Source organism: Coptis chinensis, chromosome 4, assembly GCF_015680905.1.
Source record: "Coptis chinensis isolate HL-2020 chromosome 4, ASM1568090v1, whole genome shotgun sequence".
NCBI lineage: Eukaryota > Viridiplantae > Streptophyta > Magnoliopsida > Ranunculales > Ranunculaceae > Coptis > Coptis chinensis.
In genome coordinates this window covers 22,245,628-22,270,629 of record NC_141459.1, presented here as the reverse complement: position 1 = coordinate 22,270,629, position 25,002 = coordinate 22,245,628, and the positions used below count along the sequence as shown (strand labels likewise).

The window sequence follows — 25,002 nt, the reverse complement described above, 5'->3', positions numbered from 1 at the left end:
ATTTCTGTAAGAGAAAAGCATACAAGTCAATGTAACAAGAAAGCAATAAAGATATTTCAAAACTAGATGGAAACTACCTGCTAAAAGTAGTACCTCTCACAGTTGCTATAATATTCTTGTTTTTCAATACATTAGCTACTAAACAAACATCCAATTCCATTGTTGGCGCCAAACTCGATCCCTGAGGTACCATGCCTTTAAAGGGCCGGGCGCAACAAAAATCGCCCTCTTCCTACTCAAGTCTAAGGCATGGCAACAAATATCCCAATAGTTTTGCATCAAACTATCCTCAGAAAATGGATCACGTTCTCTCACCATTATGCATGACGTACTCCATGGTGTCCATACAATCTTGTTAGTAGTAGCCATCTCAATCTGCTGACGAGACAAATCAATATTGTGTCTTACCATTCCATAGTGTTTCTCAATTCTATATTTTCCCCAGGCCTTTATATTTGGAATTTCATCCGCGTTGTACAATGAATCTTGGATGGGGTTAAAAGTACGCGCGAACTCAAACCACCAATACTATAGTAAAAAATAAAATAATGGTTAGCATTCATTCATCTGTATTACAAATATACACAGTTTGCAAGATGAATATTTTGATTCGACTACTTTACAAAGTAAAATAAAAATTTAAGATTTGATTACCTGCAAGATAATACAAAATCCCACTATTTGCCTACGACTGGATTTAGTACGTACAACCTCATCCATGCCTCTAAACATATACGCATAAATAGCACCACCAAAGTCAATATCATTCATGGCTGACCTATCCAAAAGATCTGTAACTAGGGAGAGGCGAATGGAACTTGTCCCTGTTTTGAAAAATGCTTGACCAACCATATAAAACAAAAAAGCAAGTATGTACTCTTTCTCGTGATCAGCCCCTGGCTCCCACCCTTTAGGTTGCTCCAAAATGTAATTCACATACCTATCTTCAAACCATCTACATTGTATCTCAATGCATGTCCAATTAGTTGGACTCAACCTCAACGCCTTAAACGAATCATCATCTTCAAATTCTTTTCCAGGAAATAGCTAGTGCGTCGTTTCAAAAGTCTCATAACTGCGATTAGATTGTAAGAGTTTTCCTCTCTCTATACTCAACCCCGTAAGCATGGTGAAGTCTAACGGGGTGATGGTGACCTCTCCCCAAGGAAAGTGGAAGCTATGTACGGTATCCCACCAACGCTAAATCAAGGCGTACATTAGCGCCTTGTCATTTTGCAAATATAGAATGTTAATGATACCACCAAACGGAGTCACCAATATGGCATCACAAATTCTTATGAACCCCGACTCCTTTCTACTATGGAGAGCTTTCAAAAAAAATTGAACTGATTCCCAAGAACAACGAATTAACCATTCAGTTACACCCTGTAATTAGTCATTTACATAAAAACAATGTTCATTAATCGAAACAGTATATGAGGATCAAAATAAATGATATCAATTTATCAAATAAATAAATGATATTGCATTGTATTTAGTTCTAGGAAGAAGTACAAGTTTGAAAAGAACTCATTGGTGGATTAAAAATTGTATTTGGCTTCTTAGACTTGTGCAGGTAATAGGAAAGTGGGTAAAAATTCTCTATGAATATCCAAATTGCTTTAACCATCACCATAAAGAAAATGACTCACTTTAGTCTAGAAGGAACGACTAATTTCGAATGAGGAGTAGGACGACCATTAAAACAAAACCAAAAACCCACCATCTGCCCATTACACCAATTACATGCCATCGGCTATTTAATCAAACTATTTCTAAATAACGTCCACCTTTAGTTTTACTAAATATGCAAGTTTTTAGTAAAATTTAAACATACAATGGTTTCTTACAAACATTTAATCAAACTAGTTATAAACACCAAAACATCAAATTGATAATGAAAAACAATAAACCTTATTTGATTTTCAAGCACTCTGTCAGATACATGGGTTTATGGACTTTGAATTAGTGGTGGATGTTGCTGTGGATTGGTAAATTCTGGAAAAACGTACAATAGGTTCAAATATAGTGTTTTCATCCGATGTTTGGGTGACAAATTCATCTTCTTGCCCCATGTTTTGTACACTTGATATTGTTGATTCTTCATCACGAACTCTCTGCCACCAAAAATACGTTTGCGAGGAGGCATTGGAAGAGAAGAATGGAGTTGAGATGAAGGAGTGTCAGTCTACTACTAGAATGTCTCTGTTTTTATTTTTTTCTTCTATTTTTTTTAAAGGAGAAAAATGTTACTTAAAGTAACGTACCTTCTGTAATATGAGCGATGTGACTTAAAGAAATGTCAAAACATCGAGACGTCACTATAAGTAACACATTAATCTACTATTCTCTCAAACGTCACTAAAACCAACGTCTGTATTTTAGAATACACTTTTGTTAATTTTTGCCATTGGAAACTACTCGGTGTGTATATTTTCGATTGAATATATTAGAGTGGAGTGGGGGTATAAAATCCTAGTGGCACCTATATGGAGCCTATGTGGAGGTGTAATTTTACACCCCCCATTGGAGATGCCCTTAGTATGTACACTTAAATGGGAACTTATAGCACAAATCACTATTTGTCATTCACTTAAATTATAGAAGTTGCTATATATATGGGTGTAAAAAGGGGCAAGCCAGGCTGGCCCAATCCTCAAACCATTAAGCCCGTATGACTTGAGGGTCGGGCGGGAGGTGGGCCTCTCATGTAGTGAGGGGCGGGCCTATGAGAGCCGATGCTAAAATTGTTAAGCTTTAATTTAACCTTCGCTTCAGCCCTCTCTTTAGAGAATTGAGGGTCAGGCTAGATGGCCGGGTTTGATTACTTTTTTTAACTCTTTATTTACAGTATAATATTGCTAAATTGATATGCGATAAAATAATTATCACGTTTAAATAATAAATATTCTCAATTTTAACTTTGGTTAATATAATATACTTAATTAATAATTTTAATAAAATTCAAAAGTTTTGGTTTTAAGTTTTATATGTGGATGTATTCCATTAATCAATAAAAAATATATATGAGACCAAAAATATGATGTAGTGTTGTAGGTTGTAGAATTGCTTGTGTTTGATTAGTTAAAGTTGATTAAAAACTTCATTACCATATACCAAGGATCATATCACATCACTATGATTTATATTTTATTATTGTTTATATATAGAAAAGTGTCCCAGGTTCATATCCCGACAATGAAACAATTTGTTATTTTAAATTAGATTTTTCATGTAACGTTGGAGGAGTCTACACAAAACATTAATTTATGTAAAACATAATATTCATTTTGCTATTTATACAATTATATAGTTTTTTAACAAAATATAAATAAGACTATAAAGTAGACCAATGTATATGCACCGGCTCTTTTAAAAATTTGCTCAATAATCATAACTATACATATATAAATTTTATAACAAATTGTGATTCATGTTTTTGTCGCTAACCCGTTTTAATTTCCTAACAAATTGGTTTAATTAAGTTTTAAAAACCCGTTTTTTAATTGGGAGAGGGATCCCGTTTTAATTTAAAAATGTGATTCCCGTTTTTAATATGAGAATGATTTCCGTTTTAATTAAAATTGTTAGATTTTTCTTTTTCTATAGGGGATAAATTTCAATTATAATAGGAGAAAAATTATCGTTTTAATTAGAAGTGCTAAAATTTCTCTTTTCAATAGAAGAGGAATTCCCGTTTTAATAGGAGTTGATGAGGTGAAATTTTAGAAGAACTAGAAAAATACTCCTTGTGGGAGCTTTAATATTAAGACTAGCTTGTAGGCACGAGCATACGCACCGGCTCTCTTGAAAGCATTTAGATTTTTTTTAGAAAATTGGGACTACCATTTTAGTCGCTAACCCGTTTTAATTTTCTAACAAATTATTTTAAATGGAGTTTTAATTAAGTTTTAAAAACCCATTTTTTCAATTGGGAAAGAGATCCTCAAGTCTTAACAACCCATTTTAATTTCTTAAAAAAATGTTTTAATTAAGTTTTAAAAAGCCATGTTTTTTAATTGGGGGAGAAATCTCATTTTAATTTGGAAACAAAGAGTTTTTATGCTACTATTTGAGTTTTGGTTTTAAAAATAAAAGAGATTTTCGTTTGAAGTTGGATTCTAAAAGGAAAAGAGTTTTCCATTTTAAGTTAACTATTAAGTTGATAATGTGGAATTTTAATAGAACTCAAAAAATATCCCTTGTTGTAGGAGCTTTAATATTAAGACTAGAAAGTTGACTCGTGCATACGCACCAGCTATTTTAAAAATTTGCTCAATAATCATAATTATACATATATAAATTTTTTAACAAATTGTGATTAATGTTTTTGTCGCTAACCCATTTTAATTTCCTAACAAATTGGTTTAATTAAGTTTTAAAAACCCATTTTTTTAATTGGAGGAGGGATCCTATTTTAATTTAAAAGTGTGTTTCCTATTTTTAATATGAGAATGATTTCCGTTTTAATTAAAAATGTTAGATTTTTCTTTTTCTATATGGGAGGAATTCCCATTACAATAGGATAAAGATTATCGTTTTAATTAGAAGTGCTAAAATTTCTCTTTTCAATAGAAGAGAAATTCCCGTTTTAATAGGAGTTGATGAGGTAGAATTTTAAGAGAGCTAGAAAAATACCTCTTGTGGGAGCTTTAATATTATTAAGACTATAAAGTTGACCCGTGCATACGCACCAGTTCTTTTAAAAATTTGTTTAACAATCATAACAAATTGTGATTCCGATTTTCATTGCTAACATGTTTTAATTTTCTAACAAATTATTTTAATCAAGTCTTAAAATTCCGTTTTAATTTTTTAACCAATTTTTTTAATTAAATTTTAAAAACTCATGTTTTTTTAATTGGGGGAGGGATCCCATTTTAATTTGAAAATAAATAGTTTTTATGCTACTATTTGAGTTTTGGTTTTAAAAGGAAAAGAGATTCCCGTTTGAAGTTGGATTCTAACAGAAAAAGAGTTTCCTGTTTTAAGTTAACTATTAAGTTGATAACATTGAATTTTAATAGAGCTCGAAAAGTACCCCTTGTGGGAGCTTTAATATTAAGACTAGCTTGTAGGCCCGTGCATACGCACCGGCTATTTTGAAAACATTTAGATTTTTTTTATAAAATTGGGACTACCGTTTTAGTCGCTAACCAGTTTTAATTTTCTCACTAATTGTTTTAAATAAAATTTTAATTAAATTTTAAAAACCCGTTTTTTCAATTGGGAGAGAAACCCTGTTTTAATAGAAGACCAATTCCCGTTTTAATTAGATATGCTAGATTTTCTCTTTTCAATAGGGGAGATATTCCCATTTTAATAGGAAAATAATTCCCGCTTTAATTAGAAGTGTTAGAATTTGTTTTAATAAGAGAGGAATTCCCGTTATAATATGAGATGAATTCCCATTGTAAAAAAAAAATATTCTCGTTTTTCAAATAAGAGAGAAATTTCCGTTTTAATAGGAGATTACGTGGAATTTTAATAAAGCTCGAAAAATACCCCTTGTAGGAGCTTTAATATTAAGACTAGATTGTAGTCCCGTGCATATGTATCGATCCTTTTGAAAACATTTAGATTTTTTTTAGAAAATTGGTACTACTATTTTAGTCGCTAACCCGTTTTAATTTTCTAACAAATTGTTTTAAATGAAGTTTTAATTAAATTTTAAAAACCCATTATTTCAATTGGGAGAGAGATCCTGTTTTAATAGGAGAATAATTATCGTTTTAATTGGATATACTAGATTTTTCTCTTTTCAATAGGGGATGAATTTCCATTTTAATATGAGAATGATTCTCACTTTAATTAGAAGTGTTAGAATTTGTTTTAATAGGAGAAGAATTCTAGTTATAATAGGAGATGACGTGAGATTTTAATAAAGCTCGAAAAATACCCCTTGTGGGAGAAAATTGAGACTACCGTTTTAGTCGCTAAGAGATTATGTTTTAATAGGAGAATGATTTCCGTTTTAATTAGATACGATAGATTTTCGTTTAATTTTCAATAGGATTGGAATTCTCATTTTAATATGAGAAGGATTCCAGCTTTAATTAAAAGTGTTAGAATTTGTTTTAATATGAGAATAATTCTCGTTATAATAGAAGAGAAATTACCGTTTTTCAAATAGAAGAGAAATTATCGTTTTAATAGGAGATGACGTGAAATTTTAATAGAGCTCGAAAAATACCATTTGTGAAAGATTTAATATTAAGACTAGAAAGGAGACCCGTGCATACGCACCAACTCTTTTAAAAACTTGCTCAACAATCGCAACTATATTGTGATTCATGTTTTCGTCGTTAACTCGTTTTAATTTCTCAACAAATTATTTTAATTAAGTTTTAAAAATCCGTTTTTAAAAAACTTATCGAAGATAACCCGTTTTTTAACTGGGGGAGAGATACCATTTTAATAAGAGAATAATTCATGTTTTAATCATAAATGCTAAAATTTCATTTTTGTAATAGATAAACAATTTCCGTTTTAATAGGAGAATGATTTCTATTTTAATTGTAAGTGCTTAAAAAAAAACAATATGAGAGAAATTCCCATTTTAATAGGAGATGATGATGTGGAATTTTAATAGAGTTCGAAAAATATCCCATATGGGAGCTTTAATATTAAGATATATATATATACTAGCTTTCGAACCCGTCCTATGAACGGGTGTCGTTATATAAAATTATTCTAAAAAATATTAGCAACTATTCATAGCTATGAAATATGAAAATTATATTAATCACTTGTTTAAATTTTTTGCACCACTTTCTATCAAACGAAAGCACCAAATCTTAGTAAAACCCGTCGATTTATTTTGGTTGTTATGTTTAATAATAAAAGTTTGATTGAAATTTTGTGAGAATACTTAATATGGCGAAGATGATATTGAAGCTACTTAAATAGCAAGACATTCTCAGTCATAATAAAATAATTATAATAAACACTACTTAAAATGCAAAACTATACTTGTCGAGATATTATATTCTCCCTATATATAATACAACTATATTTCGAGGTTATTTCAATGCATTTGCATAAAGTTTATAATTTTACGTTAATTATTCTTTTAGGCTAGTTCAATATATGTAGTTGGATCTAGTTTTCAATTTTCCATTAATTATTATTTGAGGTTAATTCAATATAGTTGTATCAAGTTTTTGATTTCCAGTTAATTATTATTTGAGGTTAGTTTAGTGCAGTTGCACCAAGTTTACGATTTTCCATTAGTTATTTATTAAAATTAATTAAGTGCAGTTCCATCTAGTATTCAATGTTTCGTTAATGACTCTTTGAGATTAGTTAATTGCATTTGCATTAAGGTTCCAATTTTTCGTTAATTACTCTTTGAGGTTAGTTTAATACATCTGCATCCAGTTTCTGATTTCCCATTAATTACTTTTCGAAGTTAGTTCGCATCTAGTTTCCAATCAATTTCCGATTATTTATGCTTTGAGGGTAGTTCGATGTAGTTACATCCGGTTTTCGATTTCTAGTTAACTATTCTTTAAGGTTATTTTAATGTATTTGCATCTAGTTTCTGATTTTCCGTTAAATATTCATCAAGAATATTGCATCCAATTTCTGATTTCCCGGCCTGTTAGTTAATATATAATTTTAGTTTAATGCAGTTACATCCAATTTTCTATTTTCCGTTAATTATTCTTTGAGGTTAGTTCAATGCAGTTGCATCCAATTTCTGATTTTCCATTAATTATTTTTCGAGGTTAGTTTAATGCATTTGCAGCAAGTTTTCGATTTCCCGTTAATTATTTTTTGAGGTTTGTTCAATGCAGTTACATCAAATTTATGATTTCCCGTTAATTATTCGTTGAGGTTAATTCAGTGCATTTGCATCAATTTTGTTATGTTTCTATATTCGTTAATTAGTCTTTAGATTAGTTCATTATATCTGCATACAATTTTCGATTTTTCATTAATAACTCTCTATGGTTAGTTCAATACATCTGCATCTAGTTTATGATTTATGATTATTTATGCTTTGAGATTTTAATTAGTTCGATGCAATTTCATCCGATTTCTGATTTCCCGTTAACTATTCTTTGAGGTTATTTTAATGTATTTGCATGTAGTTTCTGATTTCCCGTCAATTATTCTATGAGGTCAATGCAGTTGTATTTGGTTTTTGATTTCCTGTTAATTATATTTTGAGGTTAGTTCAATGCATTTGCATCCAGTTTCTGATTCATCGTTAATTATTATTTGAGGTTTGTTTGATGCATTTTTGCATACCGTTTCCGATTTACTGTTAAATATTTTTCAAGTATTTGCATCTAATTTATAATTTTTCATTAGTTATTCTCTAACGTTAGTTTAATACAGTTGCATCTAGTTTCCGATTTCTAATTAATTACTTTTTTAGTTTAGTTTATTGCATTTGCATAAAGTTTTTAATTTCCCGTTAATTACACTTTGATCTCAGTTCAATGTATTTGAATCCAATTTTCGATTTCCTTTTAATTATCCAATGTGGTGTGTAATACCAACTTTATACTTATCCATATGTAGTGTCCTTGCAAACATGACATAAAAATAAATTATGCTTGATTTACTATATTGGATCATCAAACATTATTCAGTTTCCGATTTTACGTTAATTATTCTTTAAATTATATACCTGACTCACTATGTGGGATCTTCAAAGATTATCTACGAACGGGTCCTGTCATATTAATTATTCTGAAAAATATATTTAACTGTATATGCATAACTATTATATACAAATATTATATTGCTCACTCATCCAAATTTCTAATAACATGAAAACCTCACGTACTCTCTATTAAAAAAAAATAACTCGCCATTGATAAAACCCTTCAACTTCATTTGTTGTTTAATAATAGAAGTTTGATTGAAGTTTTATGAAATTGTCTAATAAGATAAAGTTTATATTGAAGCTACTTGAATAACAAAGTGTTCCCAATTATACGAAAAAAGATTAGATAAACACCGTTTTAAATGCAAAACTATACTTATCGAGACATTCTCACAACATATAACACAACTATATTTTGAGGTTAGTTCAATGCATTTGCATCCAATTTATAATTTACTGTTATTTATTTTTTGAGGTTAATTCAATGTAGTTGCATCTAGTTTCTGATTTATTGTTAATTATTATTTGTTGTAGTTTAATGCACTTGCATCCAATTTTTAATTTACTACTAATTATTCTTCGAGCCCAGTTAAATGCATTTGCAACTAGTTTCCGATTTTCCGTTAATCATTTTTTTAGATTAGTTTAATACATTTGCATCCGGCCAGTTTCTGATTTCTCATTTATTATTCGATGAGGTTGTATTTGCAACTAGTTTCTAATTTCCCGTTAATTATTGTTTGAGGTAAGTTAAATGAATTTGCATATAATTCCTGATTTTCCGTTAATTATTTTTTGAGGTTAGTTCAATGCATTTGCATCAAATTTATTTTTTGAAATTAGTTTAGTGTAGTTGCATCCATTTTCCGATTTCCCATTAATTATTTGTAAAGATTAGTTTCACGCATTTTGCATCATGTTTCCAATTTATAGTTATTTTTTTAGGTTAGTTCAATACAGTTGCATCCAATTTCCGATTTCCCGGTAATTTAATATTTGAGGGTTAGTTCAATGCATTTGCATCCAGTTTCCGATTTTCCCGATAATTATTTGTTGGTGTTAGTTTGATGTATGTACATTCAAGTTTTGATTTCCCGTTATTTATTCTTTGAGGTTAGTTTAATGCAGTTGTATCAATATTCTAATTGTCCATTAATTAATTTTTAAGATTAGTTTAATGCTTGCATGTGCATCCAATTTCCGATTTCCTGTTAATATTATTTGAGGTTAGTTCGATGCATTTGTATCTAGTTTTCTGTTTCTCATTAATTGTTCTCTGACGTTAGTTTCATGCAGTATTATATATATTTGAAAATATTTGTTATTATTGGGGGGGTTTTTTTTCCAGTTGCTATTATATATTTTGTGATGTTTTTTTTTTGTATAATTTAATTTTCCATATGTAATTTGGTTTGGTATATAATTTATTTAAGCCCAATGTCTACTTTAACTAAATCAATAGTTATATAATTTATTTAAGCCAACGTCCGTTTTAACTGAATCGCGTTATTCCGCTAAAATTGGAAATTATAAAATTCATAAATTTAATTACAATATGTCGTAATTATTGTGGCCTGTGGTTTTTGAAATCCTTAACTATGACTAAATTTTACACCTCAAAATGATTCAACTTTATTTGTTAGACCCATATATATAGTGCATACAATACAATTTTACTTGTTTTTTGTGTACACTATTACTTATTTTATGATTAGTTTATATTTTTTTTCCTTTTTTCCCAGTCACATGTGTGGTTAACAAATGCATAAAGTAAATGTTCAAGCAACTCAATTCATTTTTTTCATTTGTTCTTTCGTAGTTTCATTATCATTTTCTATAAAGAAACTTTGTTATGTTAAACTTCACCTGAGATTAGTGTGGAAACTATTCTTTGTGCGTAAGGGTTTTAGGAAAATCGTTTTTGGTTGAAAATATTGCTTTTTGCAATTTAGTTATTTTTTTTAGGTTAGTTCCACTACACCATAACAGTGTTTTTGTGACAGGGTTTTTTTTGGTTTTGTGACGCCAAAGTGGCGTCAGAAAGGAAGTGACAGTATGTAGGCGTCAGTTTGTGGTTTTAGCGTCACTATAATTCATAAATGTATTTTAGTTTATTTTAAAAATACATAGAAAAATAGTGACGACAAATAGGGGTTAGAGTTATTTTTATACACCGTCACAAATAAAACACGTGTTAGAGTTATTTCATCTCTTTTTCTCGACCTTATCTCTCTTTCTTCTAAACAAGATCGTCTTTTCTCTCGGTCTCAATCTCAAAACCCTAACATAAAAATCGGACTCACTTCACTTTCGCTAGCTAGGTAAGGTCTCGAACTTAGTATTACAAAGTTTTACACGTTTGATTATTTGTTGGCTTTTTATAATTTTAGGTTTGAGTTATTTGTACTTTTGAGCATCTTCAATTGTTCAAATTTGTACTTTTGAGTTTTGATCTTTGGGTAAAATATCGTGCCAATTCCTCAAACTTTGGCGGTCTCAGCGATATATCTCATTTCATTGTAACAATTCACACCCACCCAAATCTCTTTCCTCTTCTTCTCTCTCAAACTCTCCTTCTCGCTACAATGGAAGACAAACCAAACTTAGAAGAACATGAAACAAAACGACCCCCAAACCTTATCTTCAAGTAACAAAGTGTGAAAAAAGTAACGATCCTAACTCTCGAGTTTGAGTTTTGGATGGTTAGAAACCCTTCTTATCCACAGCCCCATCTTCTTTCTGGCTGATGAGTTGATAGCAGATGGTGTGCTTCTACCTCTACACCTCATTTCCCAAGACCCCAAACCCAACTCAGTCCCATTAGAGCTAGAACAAGAAACTGAGCCAGAACCGAGTTGACCATGGCCATAAGCTGAGTCATCATCAACTTCTAAACGTTGGAGAGATATATTCAAAATCGGTGAGAAGAAAAATGAATATAAAAAAGGAAACAACAAAGAGAAAGAGAAGAAAAAAGAAAGAAAGAGTAATGGGAATAATAATAATAATAATATGAGTTCTTAATAGTAATAATAGTAATAATAGAACGATATTTTTGCTTTTAATGGTTTGAGTTATTTGTAATATAGTTGGGGTTATGTTTTGAAATAGATAAATTGGCAAAAGGATTCTTTGGAGAAGGTTATTGAAGTCTATCTCCGAAGTCTCTCTCTTAGACAGGATAACTTTTCGGCTTTTGGAGGGGTATGTTCTTAATATTTGGTCTTTTGTTTGTTTTTTTTTTTTTTGTTTACGAAATTTTTATGTTTGATAACATCTCTATATCAAGTTAAGCAATGTTTTTTTGGTGTAAAATCCTAGCTTGAAATATTTGAAATTGTAAAGTTCGTTTTTTCGTAAAAAATCCTAGCTTTAAGGATTTGAAGTTATAAAGTTATGTTTTTTTTTTCTTGATTGTTTGAAGCTAGCCATTCATAATTCATAATTTGTGCCTGAATTGTTTAATATTTATATATATTTAGGACATTGGGGCTTTGTTTGGCTTTTGTTAATTGTTTTTTTTTTTTTTTCTGTGTGACGCATAGTGGTGGACTGGTGGTGTTGGTCCTATAATCTTGAGCACCCTCTATTTGAAATACTAAATATGTGTTTGTTCCCAAGCTTTAGTGTTCCAACATTTTTGTATCCATTTTCAGTCATGGTAGCTTGAATTCAAACATTCTGGCTTCCTAACTTAGGTTGGTCTAAGTTCTGATCTAAATGTTTTACTTAAAGGTCTTAAATTTTCTTCTTGTGATAGTGTTATTTTACTTTGTGAATGCTTTGGCGTTTGACATAGTTTGATTATGAATGTGCTTTGAACTTTGAAGTCATTGTCTCCCCGATTTCTATTAGTAGAATAGTGATTTATGTTGGTAGAATAGTAGCTCGATCAAAAATTGTCAAGTCTCTCTATTGAAAATCTTTCAAGACCGACAAGTAATTGAGCTTGGTAGTAATAGTGTTAAGTCATCTATGATTGCTTCAAATTAACTAACTAACTTCGAGAGTTATTTTTCTTTTTCTTTCTTATCTTTGTATCTACATAATGGTAGAATGTCACGGCCGATTCGAGGAAAGAGTGGATTCATGAACCAAACCGAAAGTGAGCACCGCCTATAGGGAAGGGGTAGCTAGTTTTATTGTTTTGGCACAAAAAAATATGAAGGGTTGACAACATGTCCTTGTCCTTGTGTAACATGTCGGAATGGGAAAAAGATTGGTGTTTGACGAAGTCCGAAGGCATATAATTCAAAATGGTTTTGATCTAACGTTATACTATATGGTCCTTACATGGTGAAAAACAATTGAAGTATCCCGTGGTAAACATAGTTGAAGATGAAAACATTGAAGATAGAGGGCTTGGGAGAAATCTTGTTGATGCTTGTTATGGCGTGCATGAAGGTGTAAGGGGTGATGTGTATGGAAGGGCTACTGATCAAATTTCTGATTTTGAACAACCTTTTGTTCCCGAACCAGATTTGGGTAAAAAGTATGCTGAATACAAAAGTAAAGCCGAAGAAAAATTATACCCTTCATGTGAGGGTCCTGTGACAACTCTATCTGCAGTTGTAGAGCTTCATGACTTGAAGAAATAGTATGGTTAGTCCGGAAATAGTGTGAGTGCACTCTTGTCTATGCTAAGAACTTGGTTGCCAAAAGAAAATACTTTACCTGAAAAGTGGCCAGTAATGAAGAAAATGTTGACAGACCTAGGGATGAAAGCAAAGCGCATTGATGCATGTGAGAATAATTGCATCTTGTATTATGGGACAAAGAAAGATTTGACGATATGTCCTCATTGCGAATCACCTAGATATAAAGTGGAGGGTAAAAAAGGGAAGGAATCCAAAGTGCCTAAAAAGTATTGAGACATTTTCCTTTTAGGTCCACGACTCCAACGATTGTATACGATACCATCATTAGCACGCGGGGAAATGACATGGCATGCTCGAAAGCAACACCTTCATGGGATTATATGCAACATCCTGTTGATTCAAAGTCCAATGGACAAAATTTAAAGAGAGATGGCGAGAATTAAGCATCGAGGGGCGTAATGTTTGGTTTGCAGTTGCAACTGATGGCTTCAATCCTCGTGGCATTCAATCAACTGGCTACAGTTGTTGGCCTGTCATATTAGTGCCATACAATCTCCCACCTTCATTGTGCATGAAATCCGACTTTCAGATGATGTCTTTGTTAATACCTGGACCGAAGGCGCCAACTACAAACATTGATGTTTTCCTTGAACCACTATTTGATGAGTTGGATCAGCTCTGGAGAGAAGGAGTCCCTGCGTTTGACATGCACAAGAGGGAACACTTTACTCTAAGAGCTATGTTGATGTGGGGGATACACGATTTTCCGGCTCTAGGAAACTTATCTGGTTGTGTGACACATGGTTATAAAGCATGTCCTATTTGTGGTGACAACACTCCCTCAGAGTGTTTACCTTGTAGTAAGAAGATTGTGTACACAAACTACCGTTTGTTTCTTGATCTAGATCACCCATTTAGGTATAGTAAACACTTCAAATATTGTTTTTTTTTTAAATAATCAAGTTAGGTATAATAAAAGCGGTTCTAACACTTTCTATCTTTAGGTATAATAAGCACTTCAATGGGGAGCAAGAGCTTAACCTTCCTCCATCACGTCTTAAAGGAACAGATGTTGATAAATTGTTTAACCGCGTTAAATATGTACCTGGTAAGATCCAAAAAGGTTCCAAACGGTCAAGAGTTGATGGGAGTGTAAATGTTGTTGATAGAGATGATGATGATGATGACGACGACGACGACGATGATAATGTTGAAGTTACAAATGCTTTTTATAGGAGGTCCATTTTGTTTAAGCTATTATATTGGCCAAGTCATAAAGTTTGACATTGTGTTGATGTGATGCATGATGAGAAGAATGTTTACGAGCATATATTGTATCGATCCTAGACCTGAAAAAACAAAGGATCTGATGGCTGCTAGAGAGGATTTGAAGATGAAGGGCATCCGCAGATGGTTTGTGGATGCAAGAGGACTTAAATACCGGTAGGCAGAAAAAACCAAAGGCCTCCTATGTCTTAGATGCAGATGAGAAAAATATTTTTCCAAATTTTGAAAGACTTGAAACTTCCTTCGGGCTTTTCGTCTAACCTGAGCAACATTGTCGGTTCCAACCCACCTTCTTTGCTCATGATGAAGTCTCATGACCATCATGTTATAATGCAATATGTGGTGCCTATGTTGCTTCAACATGCTTTTCCAAAAAACCGCGACTTGCGAAGAGCCTTTCAACAGATCAGCTTATTCTTTAGAATCTTGTGTTCGAAGGTTTTATGTCGTAAGGATATGGAAGGTGCCAAAGTCATGATTGTAGAAGCGTTGTGTGTCCTGGAAAAGCATCTTCCACCATCTTTTTTTGATATTAGTATCCATCTTATGGTGCATCTAGCCAATGAAGCGTTGATTTGTGGACCTGTGTGGCCTAGGTGGATGTATCCTTTTGAGCAGTAAGTCAACAATGTCATATATTTTAGTTCAATTTCTTTTATAAAGATAGGCATTAACAACACACTTATACTCATTGCATTTCTCAATACTAACAGGGAGATGAAAGAGTGTAAAAACATACCTAGTAATAAACGATATGTTGAAAGGTCAATTGTAGAGTCCTATATAGTTTCTGAATCCGTCCGATATGCCATGGAGTACATGCCACGTGGAGGAAATAAAAAATTGACTCGTAAGCGCTACCTTGACGAAAATGGTGAGATCATTGATGAAGGGCCTTTGCTCGACTTCAAAGTTGTGATGCTAGAAACGGCACAATGGATACAAATACGGAGATGGCTTATTTTTCGATTACAAGTTGAAAGACTTGATGAATTCTACAAGTGGGTTGTTCATTCTGGCTTTGAATTTGACTAGTTTTGGTAATTTATGAATAATCACGTATATATGGACTTCCATGAATGAATTGCAGTGAGTATCGTAACTTGCAGTCCACTACTCGTGGTAGAGGAAGAGGAATAGCAAAGTCAGAAGTGGAGATTCAGACAGAATTCATTGTCTGGTTATACAATAAGGTATTTTTTTACTTTACATTTCTAGTAGCTAGGGTGAGCCTTTTAGTTTTGTTTGTATTTTGTTAATTTTCTTTTTCTTTGTTGTATAGTTGTTGAAGGCTAAAGATACGCAAGGCGACTTGTGGCAGTTTGTTAAAGGGCCAATGCACAAGGCTAAATCATATAAGAAGTATCGCATTAATGGATTTGTCTTTTCTACCAAGTCTCATGATGATACTGTTGTCACTCAAAACAGTGGTGTTTGTATGAAGGCTATTACATCATTTATGGCAAGTAGGAAAGACAAAAATCCGGTCGACTCAGAAACCATGTGGTATGGGGTTATCAAGCAAATTTTAGAGTTGGACTACACAACTTTTCATGAAGTGGTCTTTATTGCGATTGGGTGAGGGTTGAGGACAAAACTAATGGTTGTAAACTTTGTCCCGATTCTAATTTGGTGATGGTCAACTTTAATAGGCTCAAGAGTGTCCATCATCAACTTGATGAACCAGTCATTCTTGCTTCCAAGGCTAGTCAAGTGTTCTATTCAAATGATTTGAAAAATCTTGATTGGTGGGTGGTCATACATCCTCCTCCTCGATTGAGTAGTAACGTAGATGATCTAGAAGCGCCAACCTAAGTCCAATCTATTTTTTGATGACCGGCCCTAATTTGCTACCCCCTCGATGCAGAAAGTTAAGCAAATGATAGTAGTTGTAATATGCACTTTATTTTTGTTGTTGGTAATGTACACTTCATGACCTCTATTTTTCTATTATTATTTTTTCGTTTTGGTTGATTAATTATATGTTGTGCCAATATCTCTTATCATGTAACAAGTTTGTGCTATATTAGTTTTGATGAACTTACTTTATTTTCTTCAATTATTAGGTTGTTTTAATATAATGGCTTCAAGTTCACAACGCGTAGGTGGCGTCGTCCGTCGTCTCCTTCAAGTTCACAACACCGCATATGCCCCCGCCGTCTCCTTCAGTTCACAACACCGCATAATGCCCCAATCGTCTCCTTCAGTTCACATCAACCTAATGTGTCCCAACCATCTAAATCAGCGGAGACAATACTTTGCAATCTAGTAATGGTAAGCTGCCAATCATAGCGAACGCACCGACGGTAGGGTCCGCAGGGAGTTTATAGTGCCAAGTGGAGCGATAGAGAGTTGGCTATTGGATCTGAGCTATTGTCCCAATTTCTTATGCAAGTTGGGATAAAGTAGATGGTTCTTTCAAAGATGAAGTTTGGTTAAAGTTAATGGTAACTATTTATTTTATTTTATTATTATTTTTGTTTCCATAACCATACTAGTCATAGCATATATATAAATGTATATATGTGATTTGTAGGAGGAGTTCCAACTCAATGTGAACCCAACAATGGGGGCTCGGAAAAATATAGAGAAATGGTTCACTCCTAAGTTTCGATATTGGAAATATGCTTTATGAGGTAAAATATTGAAGAATTGTGAATCTGAGCAAGAAGCTATTTCATCATGTCCAACGGGTTTGATCCAATTCATTGGGAAGCATTTGCAATCCATGAGAAATGCACAAGAAGTAAAGGATATATGCTAAGAATGCTGAAAATAGAACTTGAACTTAATTGGCCATACTTGTGGCGAGAAACCTTATGGAAGAATATTGGAGGAACTTGTATGTATCATTATCACTACTGTATATCTTCCTTTCATTTGCTATGTTACTATTTAATAACTTTCTATGTATACTTGTTTGTGTAGGATGAAGCGAATCCAGAGAAGAAGCATAGACGTACGGATAGTTGGAAATATGGTCATAAACATCGAGATGGGACTGTTTTGGAGCGTGCCCAAGAATACTATGTGAGTTTGTAAAAAAATTTATCTTAATTAAGTCTTGCAGTCCATACTCAAGTATATGCCCCAAAAAATTTAGGATCGAGTTACAAGTGTTGAAGAACAGATGGCTGAAGAAGCAAGTGAACATGGGGGTGAAGCGGTTTACGACATCACATGTGATCCATTGGCTCAAGTTTTTGGGAAGGATAAAGGGAGTCGTACTCGTGGATTGAGCTCTTGCATGTCCAACAAACAATTGCAAACGTTTGCTATCGCAGAGGAGCTAGTTGAACAGGAGAGCTCAAGTAAATCGAAGCTTGAGGATGAATTAGCTGAGGTGAAGTCTACAGTGGGAAACCTCTTGGCTAGCCAAACGAGAATGGAGACTATGATGGCGGTAAGTTATGACGTGTCGTGTGCTATTTCTTGTTTTCCCATAATTGTAACTTCTTTTTATTTATGTAATTGTTGTTGTTCACTGTGTATAGGGTATTCTTGAACATGTGAAACTTAATGGATCGACAAATGGCCAACCATCTACACCTACAACTGAAGTTGATTCTACTTATGTCCCTGTCCCTCGTACTCAGCAAGTTCCAAATTTGATTAATCGAAATGGATCTTTGAACCCTCCTTCTAGGACTTCTTACCCAATGTGAAGATATTGGGGGGAGGAAAGGTGAACACGTGGCTAATGGGTATGTTAAGACTGACGGCCAAAAATGTCATTTTAGAGATATTATGGGAGATGAAAAGGTTGTCTATATTACCAATGTCTTGGTTGGTGATGCTCCTGTGTATGATGGTCCCCAGGATGATATTTTGTATCTACGAGATATAGCTCTTTGGAGTCTTCTTGATTTGGGTTTGGAGGCAGCCGCAATATGAAGATTAATTTCGTTTGTTTTGTTACGTTTTAATTTGGAACTCAAGTCACGAGGGACAGACATTTTATCTATTGTTAGTTTGCGTCTTGTATGGACCTTTTGTTCATGGATATGTTTAGTAGTGAATGGACTCTTTTTGTTTATATATGTGTGTATGCTCTTTACCATTGATTGTTCATATGTATTGTGGTTACTTTTGCGGGTTTAGAGAAGTTTACTAACCCTTTTTTAACTCCGCCAATGCAACTCTAAAAAATTTGCATTGCGGGTCTCAAGCCCTGGATAAAAAGGAGAGAGAAAGGTGACTATTGTGTATTACTACCATGGATTGATTGATTGTTCGTCAACACCTCGGAACTGATCTAGGTCGGAGTTACACTCATTTTATTACTTTTTCTTGAATTATAATTGTGTTTAATTAATTTCATCCGTGTGTCGGGACCTTGCCCTAAAATTCATGATCCCATGCTCAAAGAGAGGTAAAATTCACAATATTCCTTCTTATTGCGAAAATGGGTTTTATGGATTGACTCATTTTGGTTTTCTTCTTAGTTTCGAGAAGTCCCCTAGACACGATCGCATGTGCCCAAGTTCGAAGTTTCGAGCTTCCCACAGTTTTTGGTGGGTTTCATTCCATCTTGTTAAACACTTCTCATTGTTATTTGGGTTATTAATGCTTATTACTCCTTTGCGGTGATGGACTTAGACAGGAAAGTTAGGTGTCGAATCGCCTAGCGGAGAGGTTGAAGTACCACTAGCTGCTCCACTTTTAGGTGAGAAATCTGGCGATGATTCCATTATTTATTTATTTCAACCGAAAAGGATTAAGAGATTTTTATTTGTTTGTTGCCAAGGTAGACAGCCGGGATATTAAAAGTTGTTTCTATAGAACACAATAAGGACACTGCAAAGTTACTGATGACAGTTTAACATGCATGGTTGAAGAAACTCTGAATCTCATTGATGCTCAGCTAGAGTCTGTCTCAGGTGAAGGAAATATTTTCCGTTGTATTATTTCAAGAACTAGCTTTTGATCTCGAGTATATATGTCCGTTATCTTTATGAGAGTAGCTTTATGAGAGTAGATCTAATTGGTGTTGTACATGGATGAAAATCAATAGTAAATATTCTATATGGTTTATAAGAGTAGCTTTATGAGAGACAGAAACATTAAAAATAAGAAAAAAAAGTTTGTAATTTTTTAAGCGGAAGTGCAAGTTAAGGAGAGACCTTTCCAGCAACTTTTGTTTTCATTTGTACAATCAAATCTTTTGATGTTTTCTTCTTCTGGGTTTCTTTCCACATACTCATTTTACAATGATGTAGCTGGAATCGCCGGTAACTTCTATTTCTCTCATTTTTTTTCTTGCAAAGTTATTATGGTTTATTTCATTTTGGGTTGTTTTTTGTTCTCTGGAGTTGAAATAAGAGTGCCCATGTCTTGTTTTGGACTAGCATTCTATATTGGTTTTTAGTTTTTTTTTTTGGCTGTTTTTGGAATAACAATGAAGAATTTTGAGTGAGTATCATGTTTTTAAGAGTTGATTTTAGCATTATGAGTGTTAGTATTGTTGATGGAGAAGAGGGTACATTTTGAATTTGCTAAATGAGAAGTGGAAGGTTAAGGTTAGTTGAGTTGGCTTTAAATGAAGAGAATTTATAGACTTGAACTTGAATTATGTGTGGTTTTATTTGGACTTTTGTGGTTAGTTAGAAAAGAAGAACAGGAGGCATTACACTTTTATGGAGATGTAGAAATGTTTATATGACTATACTGATTAATGGCATTGTTGGAAGAATGTATAGGAATTTTGCTCAGTTTCGTTGGACTAGATTAATTAAGCTAGAGAAGGAGATGTTTGATACAAGTTTCGTTGATTGCAGGGAACCTATTTGCTTTTGTGCTGATTATATTCACTCCATTATATTTTACCAATTTACTTTTGAACAGAATCTCTCGTTTCTCTATACTAGAAAGTTACTCGCACTACAACTGTTTTTTACATTTACTTTATGCTATTTTGCATTTGAATTTTCTAAGCAGCAGGCTCTACAAATGCTCAAGTGCGCATCCTGAGGTCACGACTATGAATGAGCTAAAGCGGTGTCTTCGACAAATCTTCTTGTTCACTTGGTTTGTCTATGGTCGACTTTTTGTTATTATTATTATTATGTATTTATGTTCCAATGTATGCTCAATCTGTCTGACACACATTACAAATTTACATTGAAGAAAAGGTGTGAACGGCTAAGTTTATGCAGAGATGATGCATTTACAGATGTTAGCGTACTGAACTGACGATATTTAAGATCCTCTTGTTTGGTCCTAACTTCAAGATCCTCTTGTTTGGTCAGTTCGTTACAACAAAGCCATACCCCTGTGATCCATCAACTTTGCCCAAGTATCCACTGAGCAAGGAGTTTGATACTAAACTCCGGGATGAGGAAGCTTAGTATGTTATCATATCTTTTCAGTTGTTATTATTTCCATTCCCTACCTTTGACTGTTATTTTCATCTATTTCACAGGGTGATTTTCTGGTTCATTTTATGGATATAGCTCGAGAAGAGCTTGTTAAAAGGCTTGATGAGATTTCTGTCGAGAAGTTACAAGTTCGGCTTACTTCGTTTTTGTTAATTATGTTTTCATAGGCAATTCTTGTTAATACAGTTGTATATCAAATGGACAACTTGGTTCTAATTTTTCTTTTAAATGGTAAATTAGTCTCTTCTGGAACTTGCTTTTATGGACCACAAATTCCGCTGCAGCAGATCCTTGTCACAAGGACCTCACGTGTTGTGTGGTAAAAGACTACCCTATAACATTTTTTGCATGTTTGGTATGGCATCCAGTTTCATTGATTTCCGTCTAATTTTGCAGGAAATATCCTCATTTCACTTAAAAGGTTGAGCACCCTCAAAGATCTTGATGTCAATAGACCTCGTTTTGGATAGTAATGGTTTAGAAGAGCCAATAAGCGTTATTGGCCTGGAAACGTTTTCTTTGATTTACAATGTTTTTAATTAATCTTTCAGTCTCTCTTGTCTTTTTTCATCGTGGAAACCTGTTATCCCTTTGGTAAACCATAGTGTCTCATAACCCTTTCTTAAAGTCTCGCGGATGATACTTGGAATTTCCAGTTTTATGATCTTAATTTTAACTTATTTTTTTTTTTCTTTGTGTATATGGTTCTTGGATGGTGATGCGGGTTCAATGGCTCCCCGCCCCTCACTATCTCAAGAAAGGCCCTCACAAAATATCGTTGATTTTTCACTTCTTGTTCCATTGTGAACATGTGAACCGCCAACTATGTGGGGCATGGAAAAATCATCGGTATGGCTCGGCATAATCATTCAAATCGGTCGAAGATCTAATATCTGTTTGTATTTAATATAGTTATAATTTTGCAGGAGTTCGTGCCCTTTAAAACACGGGAATTGGTATTACCGGTCATCAACTGCTTTGTTGCAAAGATACTTAAATTTATTAATAGTCTTCTCCACTATTTGACCTTTGAGGTGAGATTTATTTCTCTCTTTAGATGCTGTTTTTGAGTGATTACACCAGAGAACCTATAGTTGGTCGAAAAAGTATCTTTACACGTTGTTCATTGGATTTGGTAAAGCGATGACGATTGGTTTTATCCGCCGTTTTTTGCTATTATGGTGAAGCCATACTTCATGGCTCGGTCATGAAAAAAGTGTTTGTTTTATATAGAGAAATGGGTGATCAAAGTGAGTTTTCAATGTTTTTGCACATTTACTTTAACTTTCTCTTGTTTTCGTGTTCTTGAACCGAATTGGCATGTGATGCATTGTAAACTGCAAAGAGCATAGATGAGGTTTGATTTTGTTCCTATCAAATGCCGGTCATAACTCCCTCCCCTTTACCTTGCAAAACTTGTGTCGACTAATAGCTTAGGATTGTATACTTGTTGTTCCAAACCAATGTCCGTCATCTAGTAATGATATTTTTGTGGCGGGTTATCCGATGCCATGATTTCTTCCTTGAAAAGTGTGCGAAAAGAATGCCCGCTTCTTTTGCACGAAGTTCTCAAGGTCGGTCATGTGATATGTACCCTCTTTGTATATAATCAAATTCGTTCGGACAAATATATTCGAGTCCTCCTTTGTGTATTTGTGCTTCTCGTAAGAAATGAACTAGTTCCCTCCCAACCTGTTTCAGCTTTTACACGTTTACCTGTAATTTTTTAATATAAAATCCACCTAGTTCTAACGAAACCCAAAGAAATTGATTTTTCGCGAAGGCTTGGTCAATAAATTTCACTTCTTAGTTATGTCCTATGTGGAGCATCTGGTTTGAGAAGTAATGTTTTAATATATATACTTCCCCGCTATTTCTTTTCCTAACTTCAAGATCATTTGTTTGGTCAGTTCTTTACAACAAAGCCATACATTACCCACTTTGATCCATCAACTTTGCCCAAGTATCCACCGAGCAAGGAGTTTGATACTAAACTCGGGATGAGGAAGCTAGAAGGTATGTAATAATTAATTTATTTCAGCTTATGTCATTCTTTTGTTCGGAAAATGCTATTCACCTATCGGTTTAATGTGTCGAGTGAGACTCCCTCATGCTCTTTGTTTTAGGTGGCAAACCATTTTTCAAAATGTTTTTCTTGTATTTGAGGCCATTTATGTAAACCGTGAGGCTTTTGTAGCATCTCCTAGAGTCCTCTATAGATGGTTTTAGATGGTAGCTAGAAGCTCTTACGCCTGTTTTGAATATGAAAATGAAAAGGAAGATCCGAACACTAATCGAGAACCGCAACCTCTTCCACAAAAGGCACAAAGTGGTACTATTTTCTTTCTATCATGCAATTATTTTCTCTACCAGCCAGCTTGAATTGACGATATTTATGCGGGCAAAGAGCAGCTTCGTTAAAGGCCGTGAATCGAATATGGGAGGAGGGATTCGAGAAACTCCAACGCCTGCAGCAGATCCAAATGTGAATCTTGAGTTACAAATCTCATTACAAGTATGTCCATGTCTTCATCTTGTTATTAGAGTTGGCCCTTTTTTTTTATTTGTTTATCAATTTGATTGAAGTCTTAGCCTTATTTTACCTTTCCTTTACCTCTCTCTTGACTTCTATGGCATTTTCGAAGCGGCGACCACCAAACAAACCCAAAAGCAATAAAGAGAAAATACAATCCACAAGAGGATCTGGATCTGGCTTTCCTATTGATCCTCCGAGAGGGCTGAGTGCGTATGGATCTTCATGGAACAAAAAGGGGGATGGAGAGTGATTAAGCTTGCTGTGGTTTGACTTTTCATCAGTCCTGCAACAATAAAAGCTTAAGCATTGCTATTCTGGTTAACAATTTGCATCAAGTGGAGCTTTTAAGAGAAGGGTTGTTTGGGGTTACCGAGCTGCATTGTGATATGGAAGGCTGATTAAGCTATGGACTCTTTGGTGGCCCAGAGGGTAGATGACCACCGATTAAGTAAAGCTGTTGTGGGAAATTTGTAGTGGTCGCTCCAGCTAATTGTGGCACAATTGTGGCTTAATTGTGGTTAACAATATTGGTCTGTGTTTTAGATGATGAGATTCCTCTCTTGTACGCTTAAATTGGAGGGGAACGGGATAAGGTAAATATTAGGATGGAAACCAAAACAAATATTATTTTTTCAAATATATAATAATTTGTGACGCTGACAGTCGATAAAGCATTTTAAAAAAGGCAAATTTATAATTCTTGTGATGCATCGAGGCGTTAATTTGTTTTGGCCAAGTTATAGCACCAGTTTTGGGGAGATTTGAAATTTCAATAGTGGCGTAGAGGCGTTAGTAATGCACGTTTAGTGACGGCGCATCTGCGTTAGTAATTCATATTTAGTGACGATGCGTTAGTAATGTATATTTAGTGACGGGCGATAAAGGCCGATAAATAACAATTGTGACGGCACCTTGGCGTCACAAATAATCGACACCAACCAACAGGGCGCCTAAATTCCAACGCCTTTGCGGGCGTCACAAAAATAATAATTCGACCTCCCGGCCGTCACAAAAGTGCTGATACGTTTGTAGTGTACATGTACTATCGAGGCGGTTAAGTAAGCCCTCTCCAATTCACATTATATCATAGCAATTAAGTAAAACTTATAAAGGTAGCTCATAAGCCCTCTCCAACTTCTATTTTATTAAGGCAATTCATAAGCTCTTAGCGCAATATTACACAAGCCACCGCTATTTAGTCCACCCAATGCAGTCGACTAAAACACCACAAATTGGTCCACAATGCATACAGGTTTGATACTCCCCTAGACTATCATACGGGTTCGACATCCCCACAGTAAACTGTCATTCGAGTTTGATACTCCCCTAAACTATCATACGAATTCGACATCCCCACGGTAAATTGTCATATGAGTATGATTAAACTATCATACGGGTTCGATATCTCCACGCCAAACTGTCATACGGGAGTTCGACATCCCCATGGTAAACTGTCATTCGAGTATGATACTCTCCTAAACTATCGTACGGGTTTGATATCCCCACGCCAAACTATCATACGAGTTTGATACTTCCCTAAACTATCATATGGATTTGACACCTCCACGGTAAACTGTCATACGA

General features: G+C 33.9%; 1 protein-coding gene and 1 long non-coding RNA gene across 2 annotated transcripts; both read left to right on the top strand.

Annotated features, from left to right (window-relative positions):
• The first annotated feature begins 13,810 nt into the window (after positions 1 to 13,810).
• Positions 13,811 to 16,320, top strand: LOC147502638 (uncharacterized). Its single transcript, XM_086604578.1, has 6 exons — positions 13,811 to 14,136; positions 14,223 to 14,456; positions 15,219 to 15,506; positions 15,596 to 15,698; positions 15,788 to 16,083; positions 16,158 to 16,320. The coding sequence occupies exons 1-6, from the start codon at positions 13,811 to 13,813 to the stop codon at positions 16,318 to 16,320; spliced, it is 1,410 nt and encodes a 469-aa protein (XP_086460704.1).
• A 2,943-nt stretch (positions 16,321 to 19,263) lies between these two features.
• On the top strand, positions 19,264 to 21,136 carry LOC147502637 (uncharacterized). The gene is made up of 3 exons (XR_015220030.1): positions 19,264 to 19,385; positions 20,446 to 20,851; positions 20,927 to 21,136. It is a non-coding gene; the product is annotated as an uncharacterized LOC147502637 (long non-coding RNA).
• Positions 21,137 to 25,002: the final 3,866 nt, after the last annotated feature.